A 26,091-nucleotide genomic window follows, 5' to 3' on the forward strand; every position below is an offset into this window, starting at 1 on the left:
TTTTTTCCCCTTCCTTAAATGATTTTCCTCAAGTCTCCACGGTCCATTTAGCTGGTTTCAGCCGCAGCCAGCTGTAAACTTTGGAGGGGGCATTCTCTGCTCCGAGCCATGGGCAGCTGTAATTTCCTCTGATAATGAAGCCGGGCTGGAGAGGTGTCAGTGGGCCATGGGGAGCGGGGCCAACGGGTGGGGAATGTTCCCTCTTAACTCTCAAAGCTCTCCTCAGCACCCCTATAAATCCCTATTGCTGTGGGGTGTGAGCGTTGTGGGTGAGATGGTGTTAGGACAAGAGGAAATGGCCTCAAGTTGTGCCAAGGGAGGTTTAGGTTGGAAATCTGGAGAAATCTGTTCTCAGAAAGAGCGGTCAGGCCTTGGGATGGGTTGCCCAGGGAGGTGGTGGAGTCACTGTCCCCTCGGGGTGCTCAAGGAGAGGTTGGACGTGGTGCTTGGGGACATGGTTTAGTGGGTGACAGTGGTGGTAGGGAGATGGTTGGACCAGCTGATCTTAAAGGGCTTTTCCAACCCTTACAATTCTGTGATTGTGTGATTCTGTGATTGATGGTAGCAGGTCCAGAGAGGGCAGTGCAGGGAGGACTCCTGGAGACCACAGAATCAGAGAACGTCACAAGTCAGAAGGGATCCCAAGTACCACAGCATCCATCTCCTATCTCCCCCAGAACCACCCCAAACATCAAACCGCGCCACGCCACCAGCACACCTTGAAGCGCACCCCGCATGCTGCATCCCCCCCAAAACCCCTACCTCACCCCTCTCCCCCATACCCACGAGCTCACCTCCATCCCCCCACTTTTCTAGTCCCGATCCCAAACCCCAGCTGCGGGGCGCATCCCTCCAGCCCCGGAGCACCCCCAGCTGCGGGGCGCACCCCTCCACCCCCGGAGCACCCCCAGCTGCGGGGCGCATCCCTCCACCCCCGGAGCACCCCCAGCTGCGGGGCGCACCCCTCCAGCCCCGGACCACCCCCAGCTGCGGGACGCATCCCTCCACCCCCGGAGCACCCCCAGCTGCGGGGCGCACCCCTCCACCCCCGGAGCACCCCCAGCTGCGGGGCGCATCCCTCCACCCCCGGAGCACCCCCAGCTGCGGGGCGCACCCCTCCACCCCCGGAGCACCCCCAGCTGCGGGGCGCACCCCTCCACCCCCGGAGCACCCCCAGCTGCGGGGCGCACCCCTCCAGCCCCGGAGCACCCCCAGCTGCGGGGCGCACCCCTCCAGCCCCGGAGCATCCCCAGGACGCAGGGCTGGGACGCGGCGGGGGCGCAGCGCGAGGATGCGCCGGCGGCGGCCGGCCTGGGGGCGCTCCCCGGGGCGTTCCCCGGTGCTGAGCCGGGTGCGGGGCTCGGTGCGGGCTCCGCTGAGCTCACAATGCGGGCGGGAGCTGCCGGGGAAGGCGGGCGGAGGGAGGCGGGCCGGTGACTCATGGCTTCCCAGCGGCGAGCGGCTCCTCCCCGCGGCCGCCGGCCCCGCCGCAGCCCCCGGCACATGGGCCGAGGCTCGGGGTGCTCGGAGCTGGGGATGGCCGGAGCTGCCGGCCGCTGCCCGGATTGCTCGGAAGCCGACCGGGCTCGGGGAAGGGGCCGGGGGGTCCCTCCGTGCGTTCCCCACCTGGGGATGGCGGTGGATGAGGGCGATGTGCTGCCCGGGGCGCTGCGGCTGGTGCGGGAGCTGAGACCCGGCTGGGAGCCGGCGAGGGTGAAGACCAAGGTATGGCCCCCGCCTGGGGGGGGTCGCCCTGGGGGGGCCGCAGGGCGTGCGGAAAGGGGGAGCCGAGGTCCCGCTATGGGGGGCTACGGGACCCGCCACGGGGGCTGCAGGGCCTGCTGGGGGGGGGGGGGGGACGGGACATCCTGGCCCCCTCCATGCCCTCCAAAGAGAGGGGCTGAGCAGGTGTGCACAGGTCTCCAGCACTGAGACCCCCCCCCCCCAGCAGGCTTTGGGGACCCCTCTTTGGGGAGTGACGGAGGGAAGACCGCAGATGGGAGCGGGACCCTGGGGGCTGCTGCGGGGGGTGAAGGCTGGGGGCCGTGCTGGCAGCCCCCCCCCCGGCATCGCCCTGCTTGGGGGAGCAGCGGTTCCCAGGAGCGGTGCTGGCGTGGGTTATCAGCGATATTGCACCGCTGCTCGGTCCCCTCGCACGGCGTCCTCGGAGCTGGCATCGTCCCGAGCTGGCACAGCGGGTCCTGGGGCTGGGGGCTGCGTGGCCCTGCAGCCCCGTCCCCCTCCATGAGTGCCAGGTCTTGGGGTGGAGAAGCGGGGGCTGCGTCTTCACTCGGGGGCACAGAGCGGGGCTGCGGCGGAGCTGGGTGCACTGAAAGGCACAGACATGTGCGCGCGTGTCCTCCGAAGGAGCACACTTCCCGTGTGCCTGGAGTGTCATTAAAAATGTATTAATAGCCAAGTGTAATTAAATACAAGAAGCTGCAGGAAAATACACGCGAAAGGGCAGATGGTAGTAGACAGGAAGCTTGGAGTTGGAGTTCCTCACACCGCATAGTTGTCAGGGCAGGAAATGTCCCGGGCGCTGCGCGGCACCTAGCGCGGCACAGCCCTGCCCGCCACGGTGACAGCTGGGGGGGACCTGAGGTGCAGAAGGACCTGGCTCTCTGGTGGCCGGGTTCTCTCCTGGCATAGGAGGGGAATCCGTGCTCAACAGCAGCTTGTGCATGCGTGCGTGTGTTTTTAATTTAAAAAAAAAAAAGAAAAAAACTTGGGAGATGTGGGGGGAACCTCCAGTTGCATTTCCCTTCGCTGCTCTTGCAAGAGCAGTTCGGGAGGGGATTGGAGTGGGACACTGGTCCTCAGCTGGTTCCTATTAGCGTTCCTGTTAGCTTTCCTCCGCGCACTGGAGCGGTGCCCAGTTCACACCACCTCGGTGCACGGTGTCAGTGCACAGCTGCTTGCAGGGACTGTACCAGGCTGTGCCTGTACCGTGGAAAAAAATCCCCCAGTGCATGGGGCAGGGTGCAGGAGACGGGGAGGATGGGTCCGGGTGCTCGGCCTCCCCCACCTGCCCTCCGGCTGCCGGGGGTCTCCAGCCCCCTGTGCTGCAGGTTGTGCCCAGGGAGACGGCTCCTCATCCTTGGAGCTCCGTTCCTGGGCAGAAACATCTCCGGACTGAAGCGGCACGGGCCTTAGTCGGTGACTCCCGGCGGTGCTTCCAGGGCGCACGCGCACCTCCGTTACCCACCCGGCAATAAGAGAGACAGTGATGAGGAGCTGAACGAACAACCATGAGGACTTCAGCGTGGCAGAGGGCTGTGCTCTGCCTCCCAGGACTTTTTTTAACTTCAGCTGCTGTGACATGCACAGCACTCGAGGAGCGGCAGCAGGAGTGCCGGCGTGGGCACGGGGAAGCAGTGAACACGGCAGCTTCGGGACCCCTGGCCTCGCAGCAGGCACAGGGCTGCAGGAGGGGACCGGGGTCTGCCTGTGTCCGCTTGCAGGGGTGCAGCACCATGGCACAGAGCTGCATCCCTTCGGTACCTCTGCACCAGGTCTTGCCTTTCTTTTAATTGCTGCCAAGCTCCTGGTGCAGTCACACCTACCTCCCCCAACCCAAATCACACAACAACGGCAGGAAAGGATTTGGCTGGTAGCAGGGCCATGGCCCTGACAGCAATTAGCTGCGCTTTGGCTCATCAAGGAATATCCCAAGGAGTCACACGTTCGTTGGGAGCTGGAGGGGGTGCCGCCCCCAACCTGGGCGAGCCCCTGCGTGCGTGCAGGTTGCTGCCGAGCCACTGCGAGTCTCCAAAATTAACGGTCTGGAATTCAAGGGGGGGTGGAATAAGGCTCAGTAATCCCGCTAAACCCTCTGCAAAGGGCTGATCACGCCGTCAGGCAGCACGACAAGGCAATGCGTGGAGCCAGCGTGTGAGGCAGCGCTGAGCATCTGCAGGTGGAGCCGCTCACCTGCGGCTGCTGCGCGTGCTGCTCGCAGAGACATCAGCGCAAGGCTGCGGCGCCTTGTGCACGGCGGGACACCTCGTGCATGGTGGGACACCTTTCGCGTGGCACGACACCTTGTGCTTGCTGAATTTCTGCCCTCTGGAGCCCAGCGGGACGAGAAGAGCAAAAGCCGAGCGCGGCGCCGTGGTGGAAACAGGGATTATGTGGCCTGGACAAAGCAGCTCGGCTGCTTGGGCAGCATCAGCCCAACTCGGGCAGGTGAGGCAGCAGCAGCAGCGTTGGTGCGATGCCGATGGGCTGGCACAGCCAGCCCTGTGCAAGTGCTCACCCCAGGGATGCCGCCGCCAGCTGTGCAACGAGGGGCGTTAGCGCCGGCCAAGCCCGGGTGTGTAATTCCAGCGCTTTGAGTTTCCCTCGGCAGGCTGCATAGGGAAGCCCTATATATAGGCACCCTATATAGGAGCGCGAGTTGCTGAGTGAGCCATCTAAAATTAGCCGTCCCACCCCCGAGCACCGCTGCTCCCTACCACGCGCCCTCCCGCTCCGCCAGCATCGCACTGGCTCCGTCTCGCCCAACTGCAGCGGGATGGAGGGAGAACACAGGGGGACCTTTGGGTCCCCTCAAACACGCGGGGGACTTTCGGGTCCCCTCAAAAATGTGGGGTACTTTTGGGTCCCCTCGAACACTCAGGGGACTCTTGGATCCCCTCTCCGGCTGAGCATCCTGCCCACGTGGGGGTCTCCCGTGGGGCGGAGGAGCCCCAAACCCCTTGGCATGCTTTAGGGGATGGAAACCGGGGCAGGGAGGGGACCCCAGCGCGGGAGACAGAGGGGCCCACATGTGTGCGGGCAGGCGGCCAAGCCGGGAGAACAAAACTCCCTTTCCATCTGCGAGGAGCCATCAGGGCAGTGACAAGAGACGTCCCCAGCAGAGACGTCCCTGCCTATCAGCGACTCCCGCCCAGCCCTGCCCCGCGGGGAGGGTCAGGAGGAGGAGATGGGGTGGTGGTGTTTGCTCAGCCTTGTTTGCCGTGGCTTTTTTTCTTTTTTTTTTTTTTTCTTCTTCTTCTTGTTTTCTGCCAAAAGGTTTGCACTGATTTTTTTGGGACCGATTCCCAGGGTTGCTGGGGTGCCAAGCGTGCTTGCAGCACATCAAGCTGCCCTTGAGCAACCAGGTGGAAAAGAGCAGCAGGTGTCCACCCCAAGCACCTGCGCTTTGGGGTAGCTGAAGCCTCGTGCCCGTGCAGAGCCCCAGCTCAGGCGTGAGCCTCGAGGCCTTGCAAACTCATTCCACCTCTCACGGGAGCTTTCCTCGGGCACTGCTGCGTCCTGCTCTCGTTTGCCCATAGCCTCTTGTTGCCATTACCACGCTGCTTTCTCCCTGGGGTCTGCCCACGGGTGGCTGTGCCGGGAGGACAGGGGGGTTCCCCCCCGTGCCCACCCCGCATGGCGGAGGACCTGCGGGCATCGCCTCTGCCGCCCCTCTCCCCCTGCAGCTCTTCACCGACGGCATCACCAACAAGCTCGTGGCCTGCTACACGGACGAGGACATGGTGGACGCCGTGCTGGTCCGCATCTACGGCAGGAAAACGGAGCTCTTCGTGGACCGGGAGACGGAGCTGAGGAACTTCCAGGTGCTACGCGCCCACGGCTGCGCCCCCGACCTCTACTGCGCCTTCCAGAACGGGCTCTGCTACGAGTTCCTGCCCGGCATCGCCCTGGGGCCCGACCACGTGCGGGACCCCCACATATTCAGGTGCACGGGACCCCCATGTGCTGGGGCGTGCGGGGACGGGGGGGAGCTGGATGAAGTGGGCCCGTGGCCCTGCTTCGCGTTTCCAGCTCTGCCCCTCGCTGCCTTTGCTCCAAAGCGGTGCCCGGGGGCTCTGCTCCCGTCCTTTCCGTGCCCAAAGCGGGGTGGTGCAGGGGGGTAAGTGGGCCGAGTTCCCCAGTGATGGGCATCACCGAGTCAGCACTGGGTTTTTCAACGGGTTTTTTTAAGCTTTTGGTGAATAAAGAGACTGCCCGAGAATTGTGGTTTATATTTGAGCCTCCCCTGGGAGGGTGAACGCCGTCTTTCACCCAGACGGGGTCTTAAAATCCTTCAGAGGCTCACAGCTGAAATGGAGAGGGGTCTCAGCTGTGCGGGGTGCGTTTTTTAGAATCTCTTTAAAGACATTTCCAGCCCTGTCCCAGGCTCTCACCCATGTCTCTGTGGCTCCTTCCAGGCTGGTGGCCCAGGAGATGGCCCGGGTGCACGCCATCCACGCCAACGGGAGCCTCCCCAAGCCCATCCTCTGGCAGAAGCTGCACAAATACCTCACCCTCGTGAAGATGGACCTCAGCCCAAAGGTACCCAACCCCAGGTAAAGGCAGAGGGGATCCCAAAGAGCCAGGCTCTGGCTTGGGCACCCGCTGCCCACCCACCTCTAGGTCCTCCTACGGGACCGGGGGAAGAGCCCCGGTCCCCAGGTAAAGCCTCTGCTGGAGTCTGGGGTTCGTGAGCGGGTTTTTGGGGTGGTCCTGGCCACGCGGCCACGCTTGGGCCATGATTCATCTGTGAGCAGCCTTGTGGACAAGCCCCTCAGAGCGGGGGATGCTTGTGGGATGGATCAGCTGCCTGGTGCAGGGAGGACTTTTGCTGTGCTAGGGCAGAGACAGCTCTGGGTCGTGGCTGCTCAGCACCCAGGCAGGATCCGGCCTGAGCCAGCAGCTCCCACCTGCTGTAATCTTCCTCCTCCTCCTCCTCCCTGCAAACCTAACCTGTGTCTTAAGCCATGGCTAGAATAAGGCAAAGCTCAGGCCCTTCTCACGGGGGGGACCTGAGCAGCGGGTGCTGGAGGGGTCGCTAGCGACCCAGCGTAGACGCAAGCAGCCAGCCCCCATTTCAAACCAGTTCACCCCACTGCTGGCAGGGCGATGCCTTGCTGGGAGCTCGGGTTCATGTCAGGTGAGTGAGGGCGCCACGGCCGAGCCAGGGCGTCCATGGAAGGATGCGGGCAGCCCCAAGAGGCGGCGGAGGTGAACGAACCCTGAAGCAGGCAAATAATTAACCGGGTCCCGGGCGGCTGGGTGGGACGCAGGGCTGCTCTCAGTGCTCGCCATGCTGCGGGCAGACTTTACCCAAGTCTGCACCTTAAATGCAGCCAATTCGGTAATTATTAACCGGCTCTCTTCTTGGAACTGCAACCGCGGAGGGTACGGAATGGGTTACGTGGCCTGGGGAATGCAAAAAATTCCCGTGGCCTTTGGGTTAGTTGGATGCGAGCGGCACTGCGAGGCTCTGTGGCTGATTTGGCGAAGCTTGGGGGTGGGCGAGGACCGAAGAGAGGAGAGGGGAAGGGCTGAGACTGAGCCAGGTGCCCTGGGCACCACGGGGGATGCGCCACATGCCCGAGCTGGCTTCCGAAGCAAACCCAGCCTCGTTAGCCCCGCTTTGTGCCACTGATGAATTCATTTATAACATGCACGGAGGGAAGCGGGGGGCAACCCTTCCCCTCGGCCCCCAGGGGAGGCGAGCAGAAGTGATTCCACCCCCTTCCCCTTCCCCAGCCTCCACCAGGACGTGCCCAGCCTGGAAACTCTTGAACACGAGCTGGCCTGGATGAAGGAGACGCTCTCCCAGCTGGGTTCCCCGGTGGTGCTGTGCCACAATGACCTGCTCTGCAAGAACATCATCTACAACAGGACGCAGGGTTGGTGGCGGCGGCGTGGCGTGCCCAGCCAGGGGGGGCTCAGCCCCGTGTCCCCCCCCCCCCCCCCCATGGGCACCCGTTGGCTCCGTCCCCAGCCCCTCGCAGCCCCTCGCTTTGCCTTCACAGAGCAAGTTCGTTTCATCGACTACGAGTACACCGGCTACAACTACCAGGCCTTCGACATCGGGAACCACTTCAACGAGTTCGCGGGTAAGCCGGGCTCCTCTCAGCGGCTCTCAAGACCCCCCCGGGTGGTGGCAGCTCCCCAAGGGCTCCCCATCCTCGGGGAACGGAGGAGGCTGTTGCATCCTGTGCCCCCCCCCCGCCATGGGGAATGGGCAGGGGTCCATCCCGAGAGATTTACTTCTGCCAAGAGAATTAAAAAAGGGGCTGCCCGGGGTGAGAGCGATGCACGAGGGGGGGTCTCTGCTTGCCGTGGCCCCCCGTTTGCTGCCAGGGCGTGCTGCCTGCAGGAACCCAGCTCTGTTAACCGTGGTGGAGCTGGGTGGGTACCCCGAGTCAGAATTGATCCCCAGCACGTGCAAGCCCGGAGCTGGGATGGTTTCACTCACCCCGTCCCGCCTGGGGGGCCCCTTGGTCACCCTGCTGTGCCCTGGAGACCGCCCCCGGGATATCGCTAACCCCAGGTCCCCTCGCAGGCGTGAAGGAGGTGGATTACCGCCTCTACCCCAGCAAGGAGACCCAGCTGCAGTGGCTGCGCTCCTACCTGCAGGCCTACAAGCAGCTCACCCAGGGCGAGCAGGGGGGCACGGGGCCGGCCGTGTCCGACGAGGAGCTGGAGGCTCTCTACGTGCAAGTGAACAAGTTTTCCTTGGTGAGTGCCGGAGGCGGGAAGGAGCTGGGCTCGGGGATGGGTTTTGGTCACTCGCAAAGGGCAGGCACCAGCCTGGGGGGGTTGGGTGCAGCTGGGGTGAGGGCAGGGGGCTGCGCTCGGAGGTGCTGAGCCCCAGGACAAGGTCAGAGACGGTGCTGGCCTCCAGCCAGCATCAGCGTGTGGCAAGGGGCAGTGTGTCTGACAGCAGCAGCCTTGGGCATCCCACCAGAGGGGCTGCGTGACCCCAGGGTGCAGCCGAGCATGAGGAAATCCTCTTTTGGGCAAACAGAGCCAATCCTCTGGAAATTTTAGGTGAAATCTCAGCTGTTTTTCTGGCCGGAGCTGGCACGGTGATTTTCCAGCACGGCGGGGCTGATGTGAGGGGGTTTGGTTCTCTCCTCCCCATGTCAGAGCAACCTGGGCTGGGGCAGGTGGAGGTCCCCAGCAGTGCTGCAGGCTGCTGCAGGGATGGGGACACTTCAACTGTGAGAGGGATGGTGGCATCCTGACCCCTTTACTTTTGCCAAGAGCATTTACAAAGCTGATTTTCAGAAAGGCCGAAGCAAAAACTACCTAGGAGAGGCAGCCCCTGGCCAAATTGCACCCTTCTGCATGCAGAACACCCGAGCTCTGCCCCCATCCCTCCCAGCAGAGCCCTTTGCTGCAGCAGGGACCTGTCCCAGTGCTGCCAAATCCCCATTGCCCACTTTTGTGGGGTCAGGAGGGGCATCCAGCCACGAACACTGGACACCCCTGAGTACGTGCCCTGAGCTGGTGCCCCAAGCACGCTGCGCGGCTGCTCAGCATCCTTCCTGCTGGCATTCCTCACCCGGGCTGCCATCTGCCTCCGGAGCATATAAAATTACACGCCTGGGCCAGCCCCAGCTGGCTGCCACCCCGTGTCCTGTCGTCACGGCCGTGGGGCTGCTGGGACCCAGCCGGGAGAGACGAGAGCATCTCGTCCTGCGGGCAGGGATGCTGCTTGCCAGTTTCTGATCCTTCTTTTGTTGCAGGCATCCCATTTCCTCTGGGCATGCTGGGGCCTGATCCAGGATAAATACTCTACCATAGACTTTAACTTCTTAAGGTGAGTCCACGCGGGGCTGGAGGGGACCGATGTCCCCAAAGGTCCCTCCCCGCTGGATGGATCCTGCAGCCCGGGGAGTCCGCACCGGGGTGGGGGCGAGCGTCTCATGGCCATCCCTCTTTCGGCAGATATGCAAAGCTAAGATTTAAACAGTACTTCAAGATGAAGCCGGTGGTCACAGCCCTGCAGCTCTCCAAATAGCATCTCTGGCCTGTGAGACCCTGAGCTATTTTGTCCTTGCTGCGTCCACAGCCCCGGCACCCCCCTCGCCCCTTCCCCGCCCCAGCCGGGGGTGAGGGCAGGTCCTGCTGGTGGCAAGGGGGAAGAGGAGCTCTGCCCCAGCCACCGATTAAAGGACACCCTGGACATACCCAAGACTGGACCATGAGACGCTCGACAGGACCACGGCCTCGGGGAGGCCTCTGCCTGCGCAAGGAAGCCTCGCCACCCACCGCCTGAGCGCCGAGCCCCGGCTCAGTCCCACTGCCCAGCGGCTCCGTGCCTCGCTGGCACCGCTGCCGCTGGGCCTGGCAGCGGGTTTGCTCCCTCCGTGCCATCCCCAAGGGAGGGAACGGGTCCCCCCCCCCAGCTGCTCAGCAGCCCCGAGCGCTGCCAGGTTGCTTCAGCTGCCCAACGCACACGCTGCGCCCGTCGGCTTCGCGGCTCCCTGCCTCCTTGCCCTGCCCGCTCGGTGTCCCTCGGGCTCTCACCCCCCAAAACCCACCTTTTAGGTCAGTGCTGATCCCAGATTTGGGGCCGTCTCTGAGCAGGGGACCCTTTTCCATACCGGCTCCAAGCTGGACCGTGATGCTGCAAGGCAGCGAGGGGCAGCGATGGCTCCGGGTGCCCGCACCCCCTGTGCTGTGCTCAGCCCACAGCCGCTTTTCCCTGGGGGCCGCGGTCTCCTGGGCCCCCACCACCTCCCCGGCTCCACCTGCAGCATCCCGCAGCGGGGCAGGGGGGGCTCCCAGCTCCTCCAGCACCGGGGGGGGGTTCAGTGCTGCCCCATCCTTGTGCTCCCCTCTGCGCCCTTGGTGCAGGGCCGTGTCCCTGCGTGGGACACCCTGGTGATGAAGCCACCCTGCCCCATGGAGGGGGCACAGCTTTGGCCCTGGGTGGCACTCGGCTGCTGTCCCCCTCCCCAGGCTGTCCGAGGCTGAGCCCATCCCGCTGAGCACTGCCCAGCTCGTGACAGGGGTCGTGCATCATCAGCAGCTGGGGGCGGGGGGGGTCAGCTTTTGGGGGGGGGGGGAGGCAGTGGACTGTCAGGGCCCAGGACCCTACCCCAGCGAAAAGCGGGACTTTTTGTTGCATCTGGTGTTCGTTTTGGTGCACAATAAAAGCTGCTGGTAGCTGGAAAGGGGGGGGCCGTGGATGCGTGATGGCTGGGGCTGGAGCAGGGGCAGCACCCTCGGGGCTGGGGGGAGCACCCAGAGCTCTCCTGGGGAAGGGCAGAGCAGGGGGGGGGAGAGGACGGGGGGGGTCCCCTTGTAGGGTGGGCTTCTGTGCTCTGGGGAGGGCAGCTTGGAGCTGCAGCAGGCACCGGGCGGAGGAGATTGAAGCCCCAAAGTGGCTACGAGGGGCCGAGACCCCCCAAGAAATCACAGGCGGGGAGGGGGGGGCAGCTTGGGACCCCCCCCCCCGCAGGCAGGAGAAGGAGCTGAGGAACAGCAGAGAGAAAACGCAGGGAGCAAAGCCTCGGGGCTGTGCTGGAAGAGGGGCAGGGAACGCGGGGGTGAAGCCCCCAGCCCAGCTCTCCCAGCCCCTGCTCAGCTCCAAAAAGTCAGCTTTATTGTGCCAAGGGGTGGGGGGTGGGGGGGGGACAGTTGTAAACAAGTATGTGAAATATACAGGTTAAGTTACTCGTCTTATTAACAAAATAAAGCTCTATCTATATTTACAGTCTTTAAAAAAAAAAAACAAAAAAACGAGAGAGGAAAAGCTGCCCCTCGGCGGGCACGGCCGCATCCAGCCCCCCCCAACCCCCCCCCCCCCCCCGCAGCACAACCCACCCGCCCCCAGCCTGAGCAGCCCGGGGAGGGGGAATAAATAAAGCACTGACAAGGGGAAGGAGGCAGGAGGGTGGGCGAGGAGGCAGGACCCCCCCCCCCGGGGCGGAGGGGGGGGCACGGTGCCCGGAGCCCAGCCTCGGCGCCTCGCTCGCTGCCCCGCCTGCGGCCACACGGCGGAGCACGGGCTCCGCGCCGGCCCCTGCAGCCCCCGCCAGCCCCCCCCGCCAGCCCCTGAGGGGTGCTGGCCGCAGCAAAGTCCTATTTTATTATTTTTTTTACATTTTCTTTCTTTCTTTCTTTTTTTTTTAATTTTCCCTTTTATTCTTTTTTAATTTTCTTTTTTTTAATTTTTCCTTTTTTTTTAATTCTTCCTTTTATTTTTTTAATTCTTCCTTTTATTTTTTTAATTCTTCCTTTTATTTTTTTAATTTTTCTTTTTTCTAATTTTTTCCTTTTATTAATTTTCCTCTTTTCAATTTTTCCTTTTATTTTTTAAAAAAATTTCTTTTTTTCTATTTTTCCCCCTTTTTTTTTTCCTTTTAATTTCCTTTTTTTAAATCCCTGTTTTTCCTCTCCCTCCCTGCGTCTCTTTTGCGCGATGCAGGTCGCGGGTGCAGCTCACCGAGCTGGGGCGAGAGGGAAACCCCCCCCCCCCCGGGGATGCACCCCGGCAGCACGGCACGTACCCAGGGGCTGCTGGGGGGGTCGAGGCAGCGGCGCAGGCAGGGAACAGCCCCCGCTTTATTTACAAAGTGGGCCAGGGCTGTCGGGAGCATAAAGAGCTCCTCAGAGCCCTTGGCTCGTGCTCCGGCCAGGCGAGAGCTAAAATTGGCTCCGTGGGAATTTACTGGCGGGCTCTGACGGCCGGGAGGGAGACACGGCAGGGTCGGGGGGGGCTCTCTGCCGAGCGTGTCCCCGTCCCGTGTCCTGGGGGGCCGGCGGGTGCCGCAGGTGAGACTCTCAGCAAGGGTCCCTAGGGTGCCGGGGTGGAGGGCTGGGTGATGCTCGGGAGGTTTTCCCACATCCCCATCCCCTCCTGGGGGGGTGGGGGGGGTGCAGGGAGGGGACAGCTCGGTGGCACCCGAGCAGGGTGCAGAGCCGAGCTGTGGAGCCATGCTCCCAGCAGCAGCAGCCACCCCGTGCGCCTTGGGGTGGCACGGCCACGTACCCGAACACCCGGCAGCGTGCGTCGCTGCTCCGTCACCTCCCGAGGGCAGCGCCCCCCCCAAAATGCGGGTGCTGGCTCCGTGCGGTCACCCGGACAGCAAGGCAGGTGGCAGCCTCCTGCCCTCCCCATCGCAGCTCCTCCTCTGCTCCCAGCGCATCCCAAACCCTTGGGGGGGGCCGCCAACCTTTGCCTTCCCCCCCGCCCGGCCCCCCCCTCAGTCCGTCAGCACCACCAGCTCGCCATCGCTCTTGTCCTCGCCCTCCGAGTCCTCGTCCTCGCTGTAGCGGTACATCTCGCCGTCGGCCACCGAGTGCCCGTCGTCCCCGCCGTCGCCTTCCTTGAGGCTGCGCGTGTTGACGATGACGGGCATGTTGGGGTCCATGCTGCGGGGCAGGTAGTGCTCCATCAGGGGGGGCGTTAGCTGCATGCCCACCGGCCGCGGGTACAGCACGTCCGAGGAGGCGGGGGGCATCTGGCTGCCCTGGGGCCTGCGGGACAGGGGGATGCAGTCACCAGCTGGGTTTTTTTTGGGGGGGGTGGACGACGCACGAGCCCCTCGCTGCCCCCACCCCGCACGTTACCCTATCAAGTAGCCCTGCCGCGCGTCCTGCCGCCGGTTCCGCATCAGCGCCTTGTACTCGCCCACGCGCAGCCGCTTCCCCTCCACGATGCACGTGCGCTTGGGCCGGGGCTTGTACTTGTAGTCGGGGTACTTCTCCAGGTGCTGCCGGCTCAGCCGGGCTTGCTCCTCGTAGTAGGGCTGCTTCTCCTGGTTCGTCATGGATTTCCAGCGGGAGCCTGCGCAGAGAGGGGCACGCTTAGCCCCTGCCGTGCTGCGGCTCCCCCACCTGCTGCAATGAGCCCAGCGCGCACACTCCCACGGTATTCACGCTCGTGCACGCTCCCCTTGTGCTGCGCACACCTGAACTCGCACGCGGCAGCGGGACGCAGCCCTGGACCGTGGGGCCCTGGGGAGATGCAGCTGCCCCAGGAGAGACAGGAGCCAGGGCTGATGGCACCCATGGGAGCCCCGTGCTGCAGGTGGCAGCTGGCCCAGCGGCATGCCAGGAAGAGGTCCCCAGCCCTGACCTTCCCGGCACCTCTCCGGCCACAGCTTTCACGTCTCTCCCCTCTCCAAGGTATGGCGAGCAGGTGCTGCAGCTAAAATAGGCTGTACCAGCGTGTGACTCGAATTCCCCCGCTGGCTGACCTTTATTGTCGTCTCCGCCAGCACCCGAGGCAGGAGAGCAAAGCGGGGCACCGCACAAAGGGTGCTGGCTGGGGCCAGGCTGGGGAGGGACAGAATCAGTCCCCTCGGTGCTGCACCGAGGTCTGAAGCTGGATCTGTGTCCAGTCCTGGGGAGAGATGGGCACGGTGGAAGAATTGCAGCGGTGGCCACCAGGGAGCAGGAGCTGGGATGGCTCAGGCAAGGCGCAGGGGCTGTGACTGTGTCTTCCACCGCATAAAAGGGGCACGGGGAAGACCGAGCTCAGCTCTTCTCACAGGTGCACAGTGGAGGACAAGAGGCAGCAGCCACAAGGGAAATCACAGCTGGACACAGGGAAAGGATTCAGCCTGCTGGGAGCGGTGCAGCCCTGGGACAAGGTCCCAGCAGGGTGTGGGATCTCCAGCCATGGAGACGCTCAGGGTCAACAGGACACGGTCGTGAGCATCCTCATCTGACTGTGGTGTCAGCAGGGCTCTGAGCAGGGCTTTTGGGCTGGACACTTACACAGACCCCATCCCCTAAATCCTCTTTGAGGCTCCATGTCCCTCCCTTGGGTCTCCTTCGCCCCCCAGCCCAGCCCAGCTCCCCAGGGAGCATCACCACGAGCCGGGCACCCCAGGGGAACCACAGCATGGAGGCGTGCACGCCCCACGTCCACCTTGCTCAGGCGTCCTCCACCTGCTCAGCCCTTTGTGCCGAGCCCACGTTTTCAGGAGCAGCCGTGCCGGAGAGCACGCAGGACCCAAAACCCCCAATCTGGGTGAGCACCGTCCCCGGACCGCTCGCCTGCAGGTATTCACCTGCTAAATTTGCACCCGTGAGCGGCGAGCGGCTCCGGCTGCCAGGCAGAAAACGGCGCCAGTTATTTAAAGCCACGGACATCAAGCGTGGGAGCAACAAGCACACCACAGAGCACCCGCTCCCAGACCCCCCCGGCCCCCGGCGGTTGCGAGCAGATCCTGCCCGCACGTTCCCTCAAAGGGAAAAGCCTGGCGGTTGTTTCGTTTCTTCTTTAACAAGCGGAGCTGCTAAAACGAGCCGGCGGCGGAGCGAGGTGCGTGTGCTGTAGGTAACCCACAGCGGGGCTGCGCTGCGCCGCCGCACGCTCGGCTTGGCCCTTGGGACGGGCTCTTTGGAGACCGCACCGCTCGCTTTTAATAGCCGGAGGTTGGGGCGAAACGGCCGCGGGGAAGGGCTGGAGAGACAGCGAGCTGCTGCAGGACCGTCAGAGTCATGGGGCTGGGACGTGGCTGGATGAGGCCGCTGCTGCTACAGACACCGACGAGGGTGCAAAGTGCCGTAGCATCATCCCGGAGGGATGAGGAGGACCACGGGGTGCAGGGAAGGGTGAGGATCGAGGGAGGCAAGCAGAGATGCTGCGCTCAGGTGGAGGCCGGTGGGAGAGGATGGCAATAAAATGGTGCCGGGCTCCAAAACTGGCCAGGGCACCATCAGCCAGAGGAGGAATTTGCCCCACAGGACCCTGCCGGTGCTCTGCAGGGTGACCAGGTGATGGTCACCCATGGGATGAGCACCCAGGAACCCTGGTGTGAGCAGCACCCAGGGACCCCGGGTGGCCAAACGCAGCGGGTCCAGGCCTGTCCTCATCCCTGACACGCAGCGTGCCCCTGCACACCTCCCCCTGTCCCTTCTTGCACGCCTTTATCACACTTTAAGGCCCACTGGGTCCGGACCAGGCGCCAGGAGAAGGTTTTGCTCCTCATTTCACCCCAGACCATAGCTCGGGGCTGCCCACCCGCCAAGGGGAGCAGCAGCAGGACGGCCGCGGGGCACTCACCCAGGATCTTGCTGATGCTGGAGTTGTGCATGTCCGGGAAGGCTTGCAAGATCTTCCTCCTCTCGTCCTTCGCCCACACCATGAAGGCGTTCATGGGCCGCTTGATGTGGTTGTTGTTCCTGGACTCGGGGAAGTGCCGCGAGCCTGCGAGGCAAAGCCGGGGCCGGCTCAGGGGGCGAGGGGAAGGAGGCGGCGCGGCCCCGCGGGACCTGCTGCCTGCCCCCCGGCCCTACCGTCCATCTCGCAGGTCAGCAGCGCCTCGTCCAGGCGGTGCGCGGGGGCCTCCTCCAGCCGCTCCTTCACCGGGGAAGTGTCAATGCCGACGTGATCCTGCGGGGAGGCGGAGGGGATGTTACTCCTCGGGTGGGGACCGATTGGGGTGAGAAGGGGCGGATTTGGGCTTGGCTCACCTTGCGGTAGGGGTGGCTCAGCGTGCCCTCCATGGCCCCGCCGTGGCCGTGCAGCAGCTGCCGCGCGTCCTGGATGGCTTTGGTGATGGCATCGCCTTCGCCCAGGAAGCCTGGTGGCAAACCCCGGAGCACCCGTCAGCATCAGCACCCCAAAACCCTGCAGCACCCGTCCCGCCCTCGCAAACCTAGCGGGCTGCTTGTGGGGCCGCACGGAGCAGCGGGGTGGTTGCTGCCCACCCCAGCAAGGTGGGACCCCACGGAGCAGGGACGCCTCCTGCCCCTGGGAGGTGCCCAGGGGAGGGCTCAGGATGGACCCCCTGTTGGTGATGGTTTTGGGAACCCACCCAGAGGCAGGTTGGACGGGCTGGTCTGCAGGTCCCTCGCGGCCCCGTGGCTCGGCGTGAGGGATTGGCAGCTGCTCATCTTCAAACTGGGTGAGCTGGAGGCACTGGGAAGCTCGGAGCCTTTGGGTTTGGCCGTCAGGTTCAGCGGCTGCGAGGTCTCCTGCAGCAGAGGAGGGAAGGCAGGGTGATGCACTGCCCTCGGTCCCCCAGCTGTGGGGTTTTTTGGGGGGCTTTACGGATGCTTTGGGGCTGTACCTGCATCTGGAGGTGGCTCGAGCCGCTGGGTCTCTTCAGCGTGGGAGGAGGGGGGCTGTGCAGCAGCTGCACGGGGTAATCCACTGCGGGGAGCAGAGACGGAGGCGTCGGGGGACGAGGCCACCCCACAGGGTGCCCCTGCACCCCAGGGACCCCGCTCACCTGGTTTGCAGGGGATGGGCTGGATGGGCAGCGCTATCTGGGGGTCCTGCGTCACGGGGAGAGGCTGGTGGCTGGGGGTGAAGGCGGGGATCATGACGTACGGCATGTTGACCTGCTGGAGGGAAGAGGGGGAGAGGAGTGGAGAGGCCGGGTGACCCCTGTGGGCCACTGCAGGCGGGCGACGTCCCGTCAGCCTGGCCCTGTGGGGTGGCACCGGGGTGTTCCCCACCTTTACCTGGATCTGTTGCTGCAGCAGGTTGATTTTGTGCTGCTGCTGGATGAGCTGCTGCTGCTGCTTCGCGATCTGGCAGGAGGGAGACAGCGGGGCTGAGACACGGGAACAGGGAGCCCTGAGCCCCAGTGGGGCACGAGCTGCCCTACACCGGCAGAGCAGAGGCTGCAGAGGTTCCCGTGGGCTCCCGTGGGTGGGTAGGGTGCTATATGAAGTGTCCCTGAGCCACCTCGACAGGCACAAGGTGAGAAATAGGCTGGGAAGGGACCGTGTCACCCACACCCCATGTGCCAGGCATGTCACCCCTGCACTTGGCATCATTTGGGCCGCTGCTGAGGAACAAATCGATGTTTACAGAGAAAGGAGAGAGCAGTCAGGAAGGGCACATGATGTTGAGGACCTCCTTTGGCCGCCACCCTCAGCAGGCAGAAGGGGATGGACAGCTACGACCGAGCCTCCTGGTAGCAAGGAGCATGATAGGAAGTCTTGGGATGGGCACGGAAATAGGGACGGTTTCTGGGCAAACACCAAAATCCTGCAGCCCCCAACACCAAAGCCACCTCCCCATCACTTTGAGGGCGACCCTGCTCCTGTTCCCTGTCCCCCAGTCCTGTGTCTGTGCCCAGAGGATACCAAAGCCGTCCCCAAAGGGACAGACAGTCCCCACGAGCAGGCTGCCCTGCCCCACGGCCACGCGGGCACCCGAGCCCACCTGCTCCTGCTGCTGCCGTGCCAGCTCCATCTGCTGCTGCTGCTTCTCGAAGAGCATCGCGGCCATGTTCTTCTGCTCCGAGTGCGCCGTCAGGAGCTGGTCCCGCAGCGTGGACAGCTGGTTGATCATGACGAGGAGCTGGAGCTCCTTCTCCGCCAGGCTCTCCTGGGTTCCTGCGCCAGGGAAGAAGCCACGAGGCTGCGGGTCAGGGGCTTGGGAAGGGGTGAGAAGCATCAGGTGGGCAAAGGGTGGCCAGGGGACAGTGCGTGGGATGTTCACAAGACCCAGTGTGCTCTATCATCCCTATGTCATCGGAGCAAGCTCTTACCAGGAACCCTCCCCCCTCAAAAAAATCAAATAAACATTTTGGTTATGAAATACCCGTCTGTAAAATGCACAAAGCTGCGCGCACGCCTCCCCTCCTGCTGGCGGGGGGAACACAAAGCTGCCGGCCCCGTGGGCACTGAGGAGGCAGGGAGGGGACCTCACCCTTCACTTCTTTGGTCTCGGCAGCGTTTCGGCCCAGCAGCCGCTCCTTCCAGTCGCTGGACAGCAGTTTCTCGATGGTTGGCATCACTGTCCCCAGCGGCAGGCACACGGGGCAGGAGAGAGGAGGGAAGGAGACGAGAGCCACGTGAGCACAGCCCGAGGCTCAGCATGGGATGGTTATTCCCATCCCAAACCTTTCCGAAAACAGCCGGGGGGTAAATCACAGAAGCCTTTCTTACCCTCTTTTAAGTTCTTGTTGAAGTCCAGCTTCTCCTGGCTGCTGACAGCCGGCTCGAAGGCCGAGCGCCGGGGCTCCAGCACATCACTGGCAGGCGAGTGGGACTCCTGCGACACACACGTTGTCACTTGGTGGAGGTTCCCATGGACAGGGACATCCACGGGGCTCTTGGCAGGTGGTGCTGAGCCGGTGGGATGCTCAGAGCCAGCCCCACCTGGCTGGCCACGGGACCACGCAACCCTGCGGCACATCCCCAACCCCTGGGGAGCAGCCCCGCTGGAGAGCATCTCCGCTCCTCCTGTGGCCAGGACTTGTTTGCAGGAGGTTGCTGCTATTTTTTTAGGCTGCCCTGCTCCTCTGAGCCTGGGAGGCTACGGGCCAGGGGGAGGGGAAGCCTAAGAGCAACTGAAATGGGAAAATGAGAGGGTGGCCCTAGGACTCCGTGCGGAGGAGGTCTGCAGGCGGCCACGGAGGCTGCAGGCCAAAGGCAAATCCCAGGGCTGACCCGAGAGCATCGGCAGCGGCCAGAAAGCCTGGGGGAGCCTCAGGTTTCAGCTTCATTTCCTCAGGATGAGGAATAAAAGCTCGGGGAAACAACAACCCCCGTCTGCCCAGGGCGGGATATGCAGCACACTGCCAGCCCGGTGGGACCCGGCCTCCGTCAAGGCCAGGACCGGGGGGAGGAGGTGACAGCCGTGGGACCCACCTGCGGCAGGGCCTGGGGGTCCGTGCCCTCCCTCGGCGGTGGTCCCGGGGGGTCACTGGGACGGGGCTCGGCGCTGGGGGCAGCCCCCGGCGGGGACTCGTAGCCGCCCTCCTTCTTCTCCTCCGTCTTGATGGAGCAGTTCACCATGCTGCCCGCCCCATCGAGCTCCAGGTGGGGAGAAACGGGGCTCCTCATGGACATCCTGCGGGGCGGCGGGGCTGTCAGCGGGGCGATGGGGTCCCTCTGCTCCCCCCCAGAGCAGGGGCACCCCTTTGCCCAGCCCTGCCCCATAGCAGGGTGCTCCGTGCCAATGGTTTGCAGGGGCAATGGTCTTGCTGAAGCTGTGCCCTCGCTGTTCTGCGGGGTTTCCATGACCGTGCTGGGGCTGCTGGCCCTTGGCTGGGCACCAAGGGGCTCTGAAGTGACCCGAGGGGACGCCGAGCATCGCCACGGCCAGCCTTTTCCATGGGGTCTGCCAGTGCCGGGTGGCAGAGGCCGAATTCCCAAATGGGACAAGCCGGGACCGCATCCCCCGCAACAGAATTGCACGGGGGGCAAGGGGAAGAGCCCGATTGCGGTGCTCCTAGCAGGGATTTCCCCTCCTGGGCCACCAACCCTCAGGCTGCACAGCACCAATGGCAGCAGACGTCGCCCTCCCCAAGCTCGCCTTTCAGGGAGGAATAAAGGGGAAAGGAGGCCATTAAGGACGGGGTTTGCACCACCGGGATCCAGGCTGGAGGGTGCAGGACCACAGGGGCTGCAGGGGCCACGGTGTGCTGGGGATGGGGGGGGTCTGCACCCCACAGCAGGGACCCCCAAGACCTGCACCCTCCGGGGGCTCACGCTTGCCCCCCAGCATCTCGGGGCCCCCCAAAACGGGAGCCGGGCGGCTCGGGCTGGGGGCCGAAGCCGGCTGCCCGACTCGGGGCAGCGGTGACACAACAAACAAAGGCCAGCTCAAGCTGCGAATTAATCAACCCGCTGAAAATAAAACCTTCCTCTCAGGAACTTCAAACAAAAGAAACGAAAACAACAAGGCCGGCTGGGTAATGAAAAGCCAGGGCTCTGAATAGGGGACAAAAGGAAGTGGAACAATAGGGTGTTGGACAAAAGCAATAAAGTAAAGGGAAGTGTGACAGCTCAACAATGGGGCACTGTGCGCGCCAGAGTTTCTGATCTTAGCAGGGCTTTTTTTAATCTCAGTTCCCTGCCCTTCTCCGAACAAATCATTGCGCTCTCCGGGCTCGTGGGCTTCCTCCCGGCCCCGGCATCGCACGGGATCTGCCCGCATCCTGCAGCACCGCCCGCGTCGCCCCTTCCTGCCCCCAGCCCACCTCGGGGGGCGGCCAGGAGGGGACCCCGGCCACTGCCACCGCGCGTCCCTCCCAGCCCCGCCGGCGTAAAAACACACCCCGTGTGCCCTCGGCACGCCTCGGCCGGGGAGGAAACGGGCGCTTTTGGCACCGAAACGGGGACGGCGGGGAGCCAGCGGGAAGCCGTGCCCCGTGGCTGCGGGTGCTGCACCCATCGAGCCGCCGGGAGCCGGAGCTGGGGGAGCAGCAAGGGGCAGGATGTGGCCCGTGGTCCTGTGCTCTCACCGTGCTGCAGGTGGGGAAACCGAGGCACCAAAGCATGGTGCTCGTCGCCCCAGGTATTTTTATAATTCGGGGGAAGATGCAGGAATAAAAAGGGGAATGAAGGTGGGAGTTTGGCTGGGTGCTGAGCGCAGCTCCATGTGCACGGACCGAAGCTGGGGGAGCAGCAACAGAAACAACCTGAACCCAGCACGGGAGAGGAGAAGCAGTGACGGCACCCCTGCACCTTCCTTCAGCCTGTCTTTAAAGGCAAAAACCCCACTCCTCGCCTTCCTGCCTCTCCAGGAGCACATCTCCTATCAAATCCCACTCCTCCAGCAGGTCACCTTCCCATTGTCCTTAACCTCCCTGGGCCGCTGGAAGTTTACTCTTAAAATGGGGCTGGTGCTTTAAAGGGGGCTGTTGAAAGGGGCCTCATTGTGGGTTTATTGTACAGTTTGCCGAACAGAAATATATATATATATATTAAAAATAAAAGGAGAAGAAAAAGGAGAAAAGCGCAGTTATCTTGTTACAGGCTCGCTCTGTACCAGGCCTGTGCCGGCAGTCTCAGGTGCTCAGCTCAAGGGCTCCTCTGTTGCGCAGACAATAGGGACGGGGACAATTGCCTTGGCACCGGGAACACGTCTTCGTGTAACAGATCTTCACCTTTAATGTTTCCCGTTTAATGAAGGGTGGAGGGGAACGGAGCGAACGGCGCGTGGATGAGAAGTGCCCGCCTGGGGAGTCACAGCGCAGGCAGGATTCACAACAAACGAGTGCCACCAGCCCACGGGGGGGGGGATAAGGCGTCCCCAGGAGCCTTTGGGCAGCACGAGGGGGGCTTATTGCGACCACCAAAGCCCTAAAACTTCCACCAGCCGCTTCGTGCCAGCTAAACCTCCAGCCCGAGGGGCTGCCACCTCGGGACGGCGACAGCGCACTGCCGGGCCGCTTTCCTCCTCCGTTAGCACCCCTCAATGGCACGTCCTGCAATTCTCCCCGTGTGCTGTGCCACCCTTCCTGGCTGCACGCTGATCCTATCTGCCCCGTCTGCATCGCACAACGGCTCCAAGGGCCAGGGGCAGAGCCTGGCACCAGGGGGGGGGATGAGTGTGTGCCTCCTGCTGACCCCCCCCGGCCCCCAGAGCCTCTCCTGCCTGCGGGCTGGTTGTCCCAGTTGCACAAATGGGGGGAAAAAGGCAGCAATGTGCGCTGTGGGATGGGTACGGAGGGTTTGTGCTCGCAGGGCGGCTGCCTACGGCTCGGCAGGGCTGGGGCGCATGCGCTGAGGCTCGGTGAAACCCAAACTCTTGTAAAAACACCAGCGAGTGCAGGGGGGCAGAAAGCCACAAGCATACAAACTCCCCTGAGCTGTGAGGAAGAGTGACAGGGAAGATCCCATTTGGGCAATTCCACCTCCTTTTGGCCCAGGAGAGAGGGTGAACACAGGGGCAGGCTGGGTCCTGCACCCCTGCTCACCCCGGGGTTGATCCTGCCTCCAACCAGGGCTGTTCCCTCCCCATGGGACTGCAGTGCCAAGGACTCGACAGAAGTGGGACACGGGGAGAGCATCCCAATGTTTGACGGGGTGACTTGGGCTGCCCAGATTTTATTACCGGCCCCATCACGTAGACCAGGGGAGCCGGGAGGCTGTCAGCTTTTTACTTTTCCTCTTTCTACACAATTACAGCAGAAAATTTTCAGTTCATATATCCCTCCCCAGCCAGGGAGAGAGCACAAAGCATGGCCAAGGGCAAAAACCCGAGGGGGCACCGAGAGCCAGGGCGGCGTGAAGGCACCACGGGCAGGAGCCACGCGTCGCCGCCGCCACGCTTGTGCCCCCAGCACCCCCTCGGGAGAGGGCAGAGGAAAAAAAGATAAGCCACGCACAGGTTTTCTCCTTCCACACAGACCCAAGGAATCCCTCCGGCCACCGGCACAGACAATAGCCCGTCTCCTGCCAGACGAGCGGGCCGCTTTCCTGCCAGACTTGGAACGTCCTTTCGGGGCCCTTTCCAAACGTTTCCGCCCAGCGTGCCTTCGCACATAAAAGAATGGATGGCTTCCTCCTGCCGGGGCCGCTCCGTGCCCGCTGGGGTGGCCGAGGTGAAGGCCCCCGGCTGGGAAGTTCACGGGGTTGCCATCCCGCGGGGACGTGGCACGTCCCCTGGTGGGCTGCTGCCCAGAGAGGGGGCAGCAGCCGGCAGCTGATGGGAGAGGGTCTTCAGTGGGTGTCAAATAGTGGGGTTGTGGCTTTGCTCCTCACCTTTCTGAGCTCTGAGGGGGCTCACGAAGGATTGCCATCAGCCTCTGGCCCTTCGCCCTAAAGCCTATCTGCTGTCCCCACCGCCGCGCTGTCACTAGCGGGAGGAAACGGTGACCTTTGGGGACACCGGCAGGGACACGGCAGAGCTGGGAAGCGCAGCCTGCGTGGCTCGCAGCCAGGCTGCTGCAGGAATCGCCGTTAGGGCTCTTGCACAGACCCATTCACAAATACCGAGGATCGCCACCCAGAAACGCTCAGCAAAAAGAAAGCACAAGACCCCGGCATTTACTGAAAAAGCAGGTTTTAAGCCCAGAAGACGTCTGGATGCCGAACTTATCCAGCAGCAGAAACGCCGCCGCCACGTGACAGCCACGGCTCCACGTGTCCGGGGCACACGGAGCAGCAGCGGCGCTCGCAGGGCGCGCGTTCCCCAGCGCGCACCCATCCTGCCCCAAAAACCGAGGCGCTGCAGCAGCGGAAACGCGCTGCGTTCGGGCGAGCCCGTGCTTTACACATCCTCTCTAACACCTTACCTGCCCCCGGCACTCCCACGGAAAGCCCCGGCCTCCGTTTTCCCAGAAGGCTGCCGAGAGCTCGGCTTGCTGGAAAAAAAACACAAAACCAGTGCCAAGAAGGGCGAGCATTGGAAAGCCGGGGGGGGGATTTGGGGGGGCCAACGGCCCCGTGGTTGTGGTCAGCACCCAGCAAGTGCTGGTCAAGGCAGCAGGACGACACCTGCCTGCCAAGCCCTGCTGCAGGCAGGATGCCCCCACGAGCATCCCTGCTCCAGCGGTGGCTCCTTCGCTGTCCCAGATCGACCCCCGGCCCCCACCTGGGGTCTCTGTCCGGGCAAAACCTCGGGGGCTCGCGGGCAAAGCCCCAGCTTGAGCGAGAGCTGGGATTCCCACTGCCCAAGCGAAACAGACGGCGCTTTGTCCAGCCTCCAGCAGCTCCCTGAAGGCAACGTCGCCATTGCGGAGGATAACGGCCTCCGGAAACGTCGGGGCGAAGCGGTGACACAACGGGGACAGCGTCACGGAAACTCCCAGCAAGGGGCACCTGCACCCCCTGGCACCCAGCTCCCCTCTGGCCCCGATCCCACAGGGCCGGGACTCGTGCCCCACAGGGGAAGGGTTTTCCCCTTTGCTTTTGGGGCTCGCATTGTCACAGCTCCGGCACGGCCGCCTTTGTTGGGGGGGGCACCAATTCTCCATTACTAAGATGAAAAGTAGAAATGCCCGGCTCCTCTTACTGCCCGGCTCTCGGAAGATTTAACCCTAAAGCAATTACAAACAGCTAGAATAGCATTTACTAATTCTATCCCAAAACCCAACCTGCCTTCTTCAAAGGCCTCTGGGCCGCATCTAGGACTGCTAATGAAATGCATATCTCGCTGATGCATGCCGGCCGAGAAGCCCTTCAGATGTTCGGGGGAAATCTAATCAGTCCTGCTATTCCAAACTTGGGGAGGGAGGGCAAAATGTGTTAATCGCTAAATTCACTTAAGGATCTACGCGAGCAAGACGGGGAGAAAAAAAAATGAATCTGGGGCTGTGGCAGAGGGGAAGGAAAGGATCTGGATTGCTTGACAGAATGGATCTACATCATGCCAGCAGGAGAAGGGCCCAGGTTGTGCACAGCGCCTGCAAGCAGCAGCAGACGGAGTCCTTCCAGGGGAGCCCTGCCCTCGGGGGGCTCAGGTCCCACTTTCCTAAGAGGTTTGTGGAATAACCCCATGGCTTGAACCATGCCCCAGCCCCACCGTGGCTCCGGGTGCTGCGCCGTGCCCGGAGGAGGCAGCCCAATGCCAAGGGGAACGGGCAGGAGCAGCGAGGTGATGCTGCAGCCCTGTAGGATGCTCGGTGTGGGAAAGGGAAAGCAAAAGCCTGCCTGAAAATGGCCATGTCCAGACACCGTGTGCGCTCTCCAGGTGCGGGAGCCCATCTGATGCAGCCCGCGCAGGTTTTTCCCCCTCCTCCCGATGGCCCCTCTTACTAACAATTTCCAGCGTGCAGTTGGTGCTGCTTTCGTAGGGCTTCTGAGGTTTCTTTTACCACCTTGCTCTGGTTTCTTATGAGATGGCAGAGGGACACATCACGGCACGGTGCCTTCCTGTCTTACTCAGCTGCTCCCTCCCCACGCTGCCTCCCAGCACCAGGGCCCTGCTGGGACCCCCCCTCTGCCACCCCCTGCATCCCCCCCCCCCCATCCCCCCCCACCCGACAGCGAGCAGAGAGCCCCAGCGTGCTGGCCCGGGGGGAATTAAATCACATCTGATTTACCAGCACTTACCCTAAGGATGCACTAGCCGGACTCATGCTCTGCTCGCCCTCGGGTGCACTGCTGTGAAGCTCTAGCTTAAGGAAAAGCTTCAAAATAAAGAATAAGAACGACCCCGAGGCTGCCACAGCAGGAGGCGAAGCCCAGCGAGCAGCACGTGTTATTTTCCTGCATGTTTTCACCCCAGAGATGGAAGCAGCCGGCTCCTGCCGCGGGGTTTGCCAGGCGCCGAGCACCATGGAGGGACTCAGCCTCCCGCGAGCCTGGCCGGCAGAGCCTGTCACATCCCACTGCACCCCCAACAGCAGCATCCGAACCAAAAAAAGGAGAAAATTGAACAAAAAGAGGCAGCCGGAGCCGGCTCGGGGTGTAAACTGGCACGGGTCCACCGCCTTCGCAGCTCCGGCCCAAACACATTTTTCCTTTACCGAGATGAGTGACGGGATGGGTTTAAGTAGGGGAAAAATTAAACTGCACATCAGGTGGAACTTCCTGGCCGCGAGATTTATTAGGCGGGGAGTGATCTCATCAGGGAAGTGGAGGAAACTCCGTCGCGCTGGAATTATTCAAAGCCGTGCAAAGCCCAGGGGGAACCGGGCGCGGGGAACAGTCCCAGCGGCTGCCCACGTGATGGGCAGGGGACCGCGCCGGTCATCCCCGCTTCCT

At 63.1% G+C, this 26,091-nt stretch overlaps 2 protein-coding genes across 5 annotated transcripts in view; one reads left to right on the top strand and one right to left on the bottom strand.

Annotated features, from left to right (window-relative positions):
* The first annotated feature begins 1,218 nt into the window (after positions 1-1,218).
* On the top strand, positions 1,219-9,911 carry ETNK2 (ethanolamine kinase 2). Its single transcript, XM_083812664.1, has 8 exons — positions 1,219-1,725; positions 5,427-5,686; positions 6,159-6,296; positions 7,483-7,625; positions 7,752-7,835; positions 8,285-8,460; positions 9,474-9,547; positions 9,676-9,911. The coding sequence occupies exons 1-8, from the start codon at positions 1,441-1,443 to the stop codon at positions 9,746-9,748; spliced, it is 1,233 nt and encodes a 410-aa protein (XP_083668790.1). The 5' UTR covers positions 1,219-1,440; the 3' UTR covers positions 9,749-9,911.
* Positions 9,912-11,913: 2,002 nt separating this feature from the next.
* SOX13 (SRY-box transcription factor 13) overlaps positions 11,914-26,091 on the bottom strand; it is a 41,342-nt gene continuing 27,164 nt past the window's right edge. For 3 of the 4 annotated variants that reach the window (XM_083812652.1, XM_083812650.1, XM_083812651.1), the window contains exons 2-14: positions 19,303-19,504; positions 18,598-18,703; positions 18,359-18,445; positions 17,870-18,042; positions 17,161-17,229; positions 16,926-17,040; positions 16,764-16,846; positions 16,509-16,668; positions 16,165-16,274; positions 15,988-16,084; positions 15,755-15,898; positions 13,309-13,525; positions 11,914-13,215 (exon numbers count right to left, since the gene is read on the bottom strand). In XM_083812652.1, coding sequence (XP_083668778.1) covers positions 12,942-13,215; positions 13,309-13,525; positions 15,755-15,898; positions 15,988-16,084; positions 16,165-16,274; positions 16,509-16,668; positions 16,764-16,846; positions 16,926-17,040; positions 17,161-17,229; positions 17,870-18,042; positions 18,359-18,445; positions 18,598-18,703; positions 19,303-19,503 — 1,836 coding nt within the window. In that variant the 5' untranslated portion in view covers position 19,504 and the 3' untranslated portion in view covers positions 11,914-12,941. The remainder of the gene's footprint in view (positions 13,216-13,308; positions 13,526-15,754; positions 15,899-15,987; positions 16,085-16,164; positions 16,275-16,508; positions 16,669-16,763; positions 16,847-16,925; positions 17,041-17,160; positions 17,230-17,869; positions 18,043-18,358; positions 18,446-18,597; positions 18,704-19,302; positions 19,505-26,091) is intronic. The other variant, XM_083812653.1, reaches the window with a different exon arrangement.

Source organism: Anser anser (genome assembly GCF_964211835.1).
Source record: "Anser anser genome assembly, chromosome: 27".
Taxonomy (NCBI): Eukaryota; Metazoa; Chordata; class Aves; order Anseriformes; family Anatidae; genus Anser; species Anser anser.

Excerpts from the sequence above, each read along its gene's own strand:
- ETNK2 (XM_083812664.1), top strand. The coding sequence starts at position 1,441 with ATGGCTTCCCAGCGGCGAGCGGCTCCTCCCCGCGGCCGCCGGCCCCGC. Across the intron at positions 1,726-5,426 it reads CGGCGAGGGTGAAGACCAAG|CTCTTCACCGACGGCATCAC; the intron begins GTATGGCCCCCG and ends CTCCCCCTGCAG. Across the intron at positions 8,461-9,473 it reads AAGTGAACAAGTTTTCCTTG|GCATCCCATTTCCTCTGGGC; the intron begins GTGAGTGCCGGA and ends CTTTTGTTGCAG.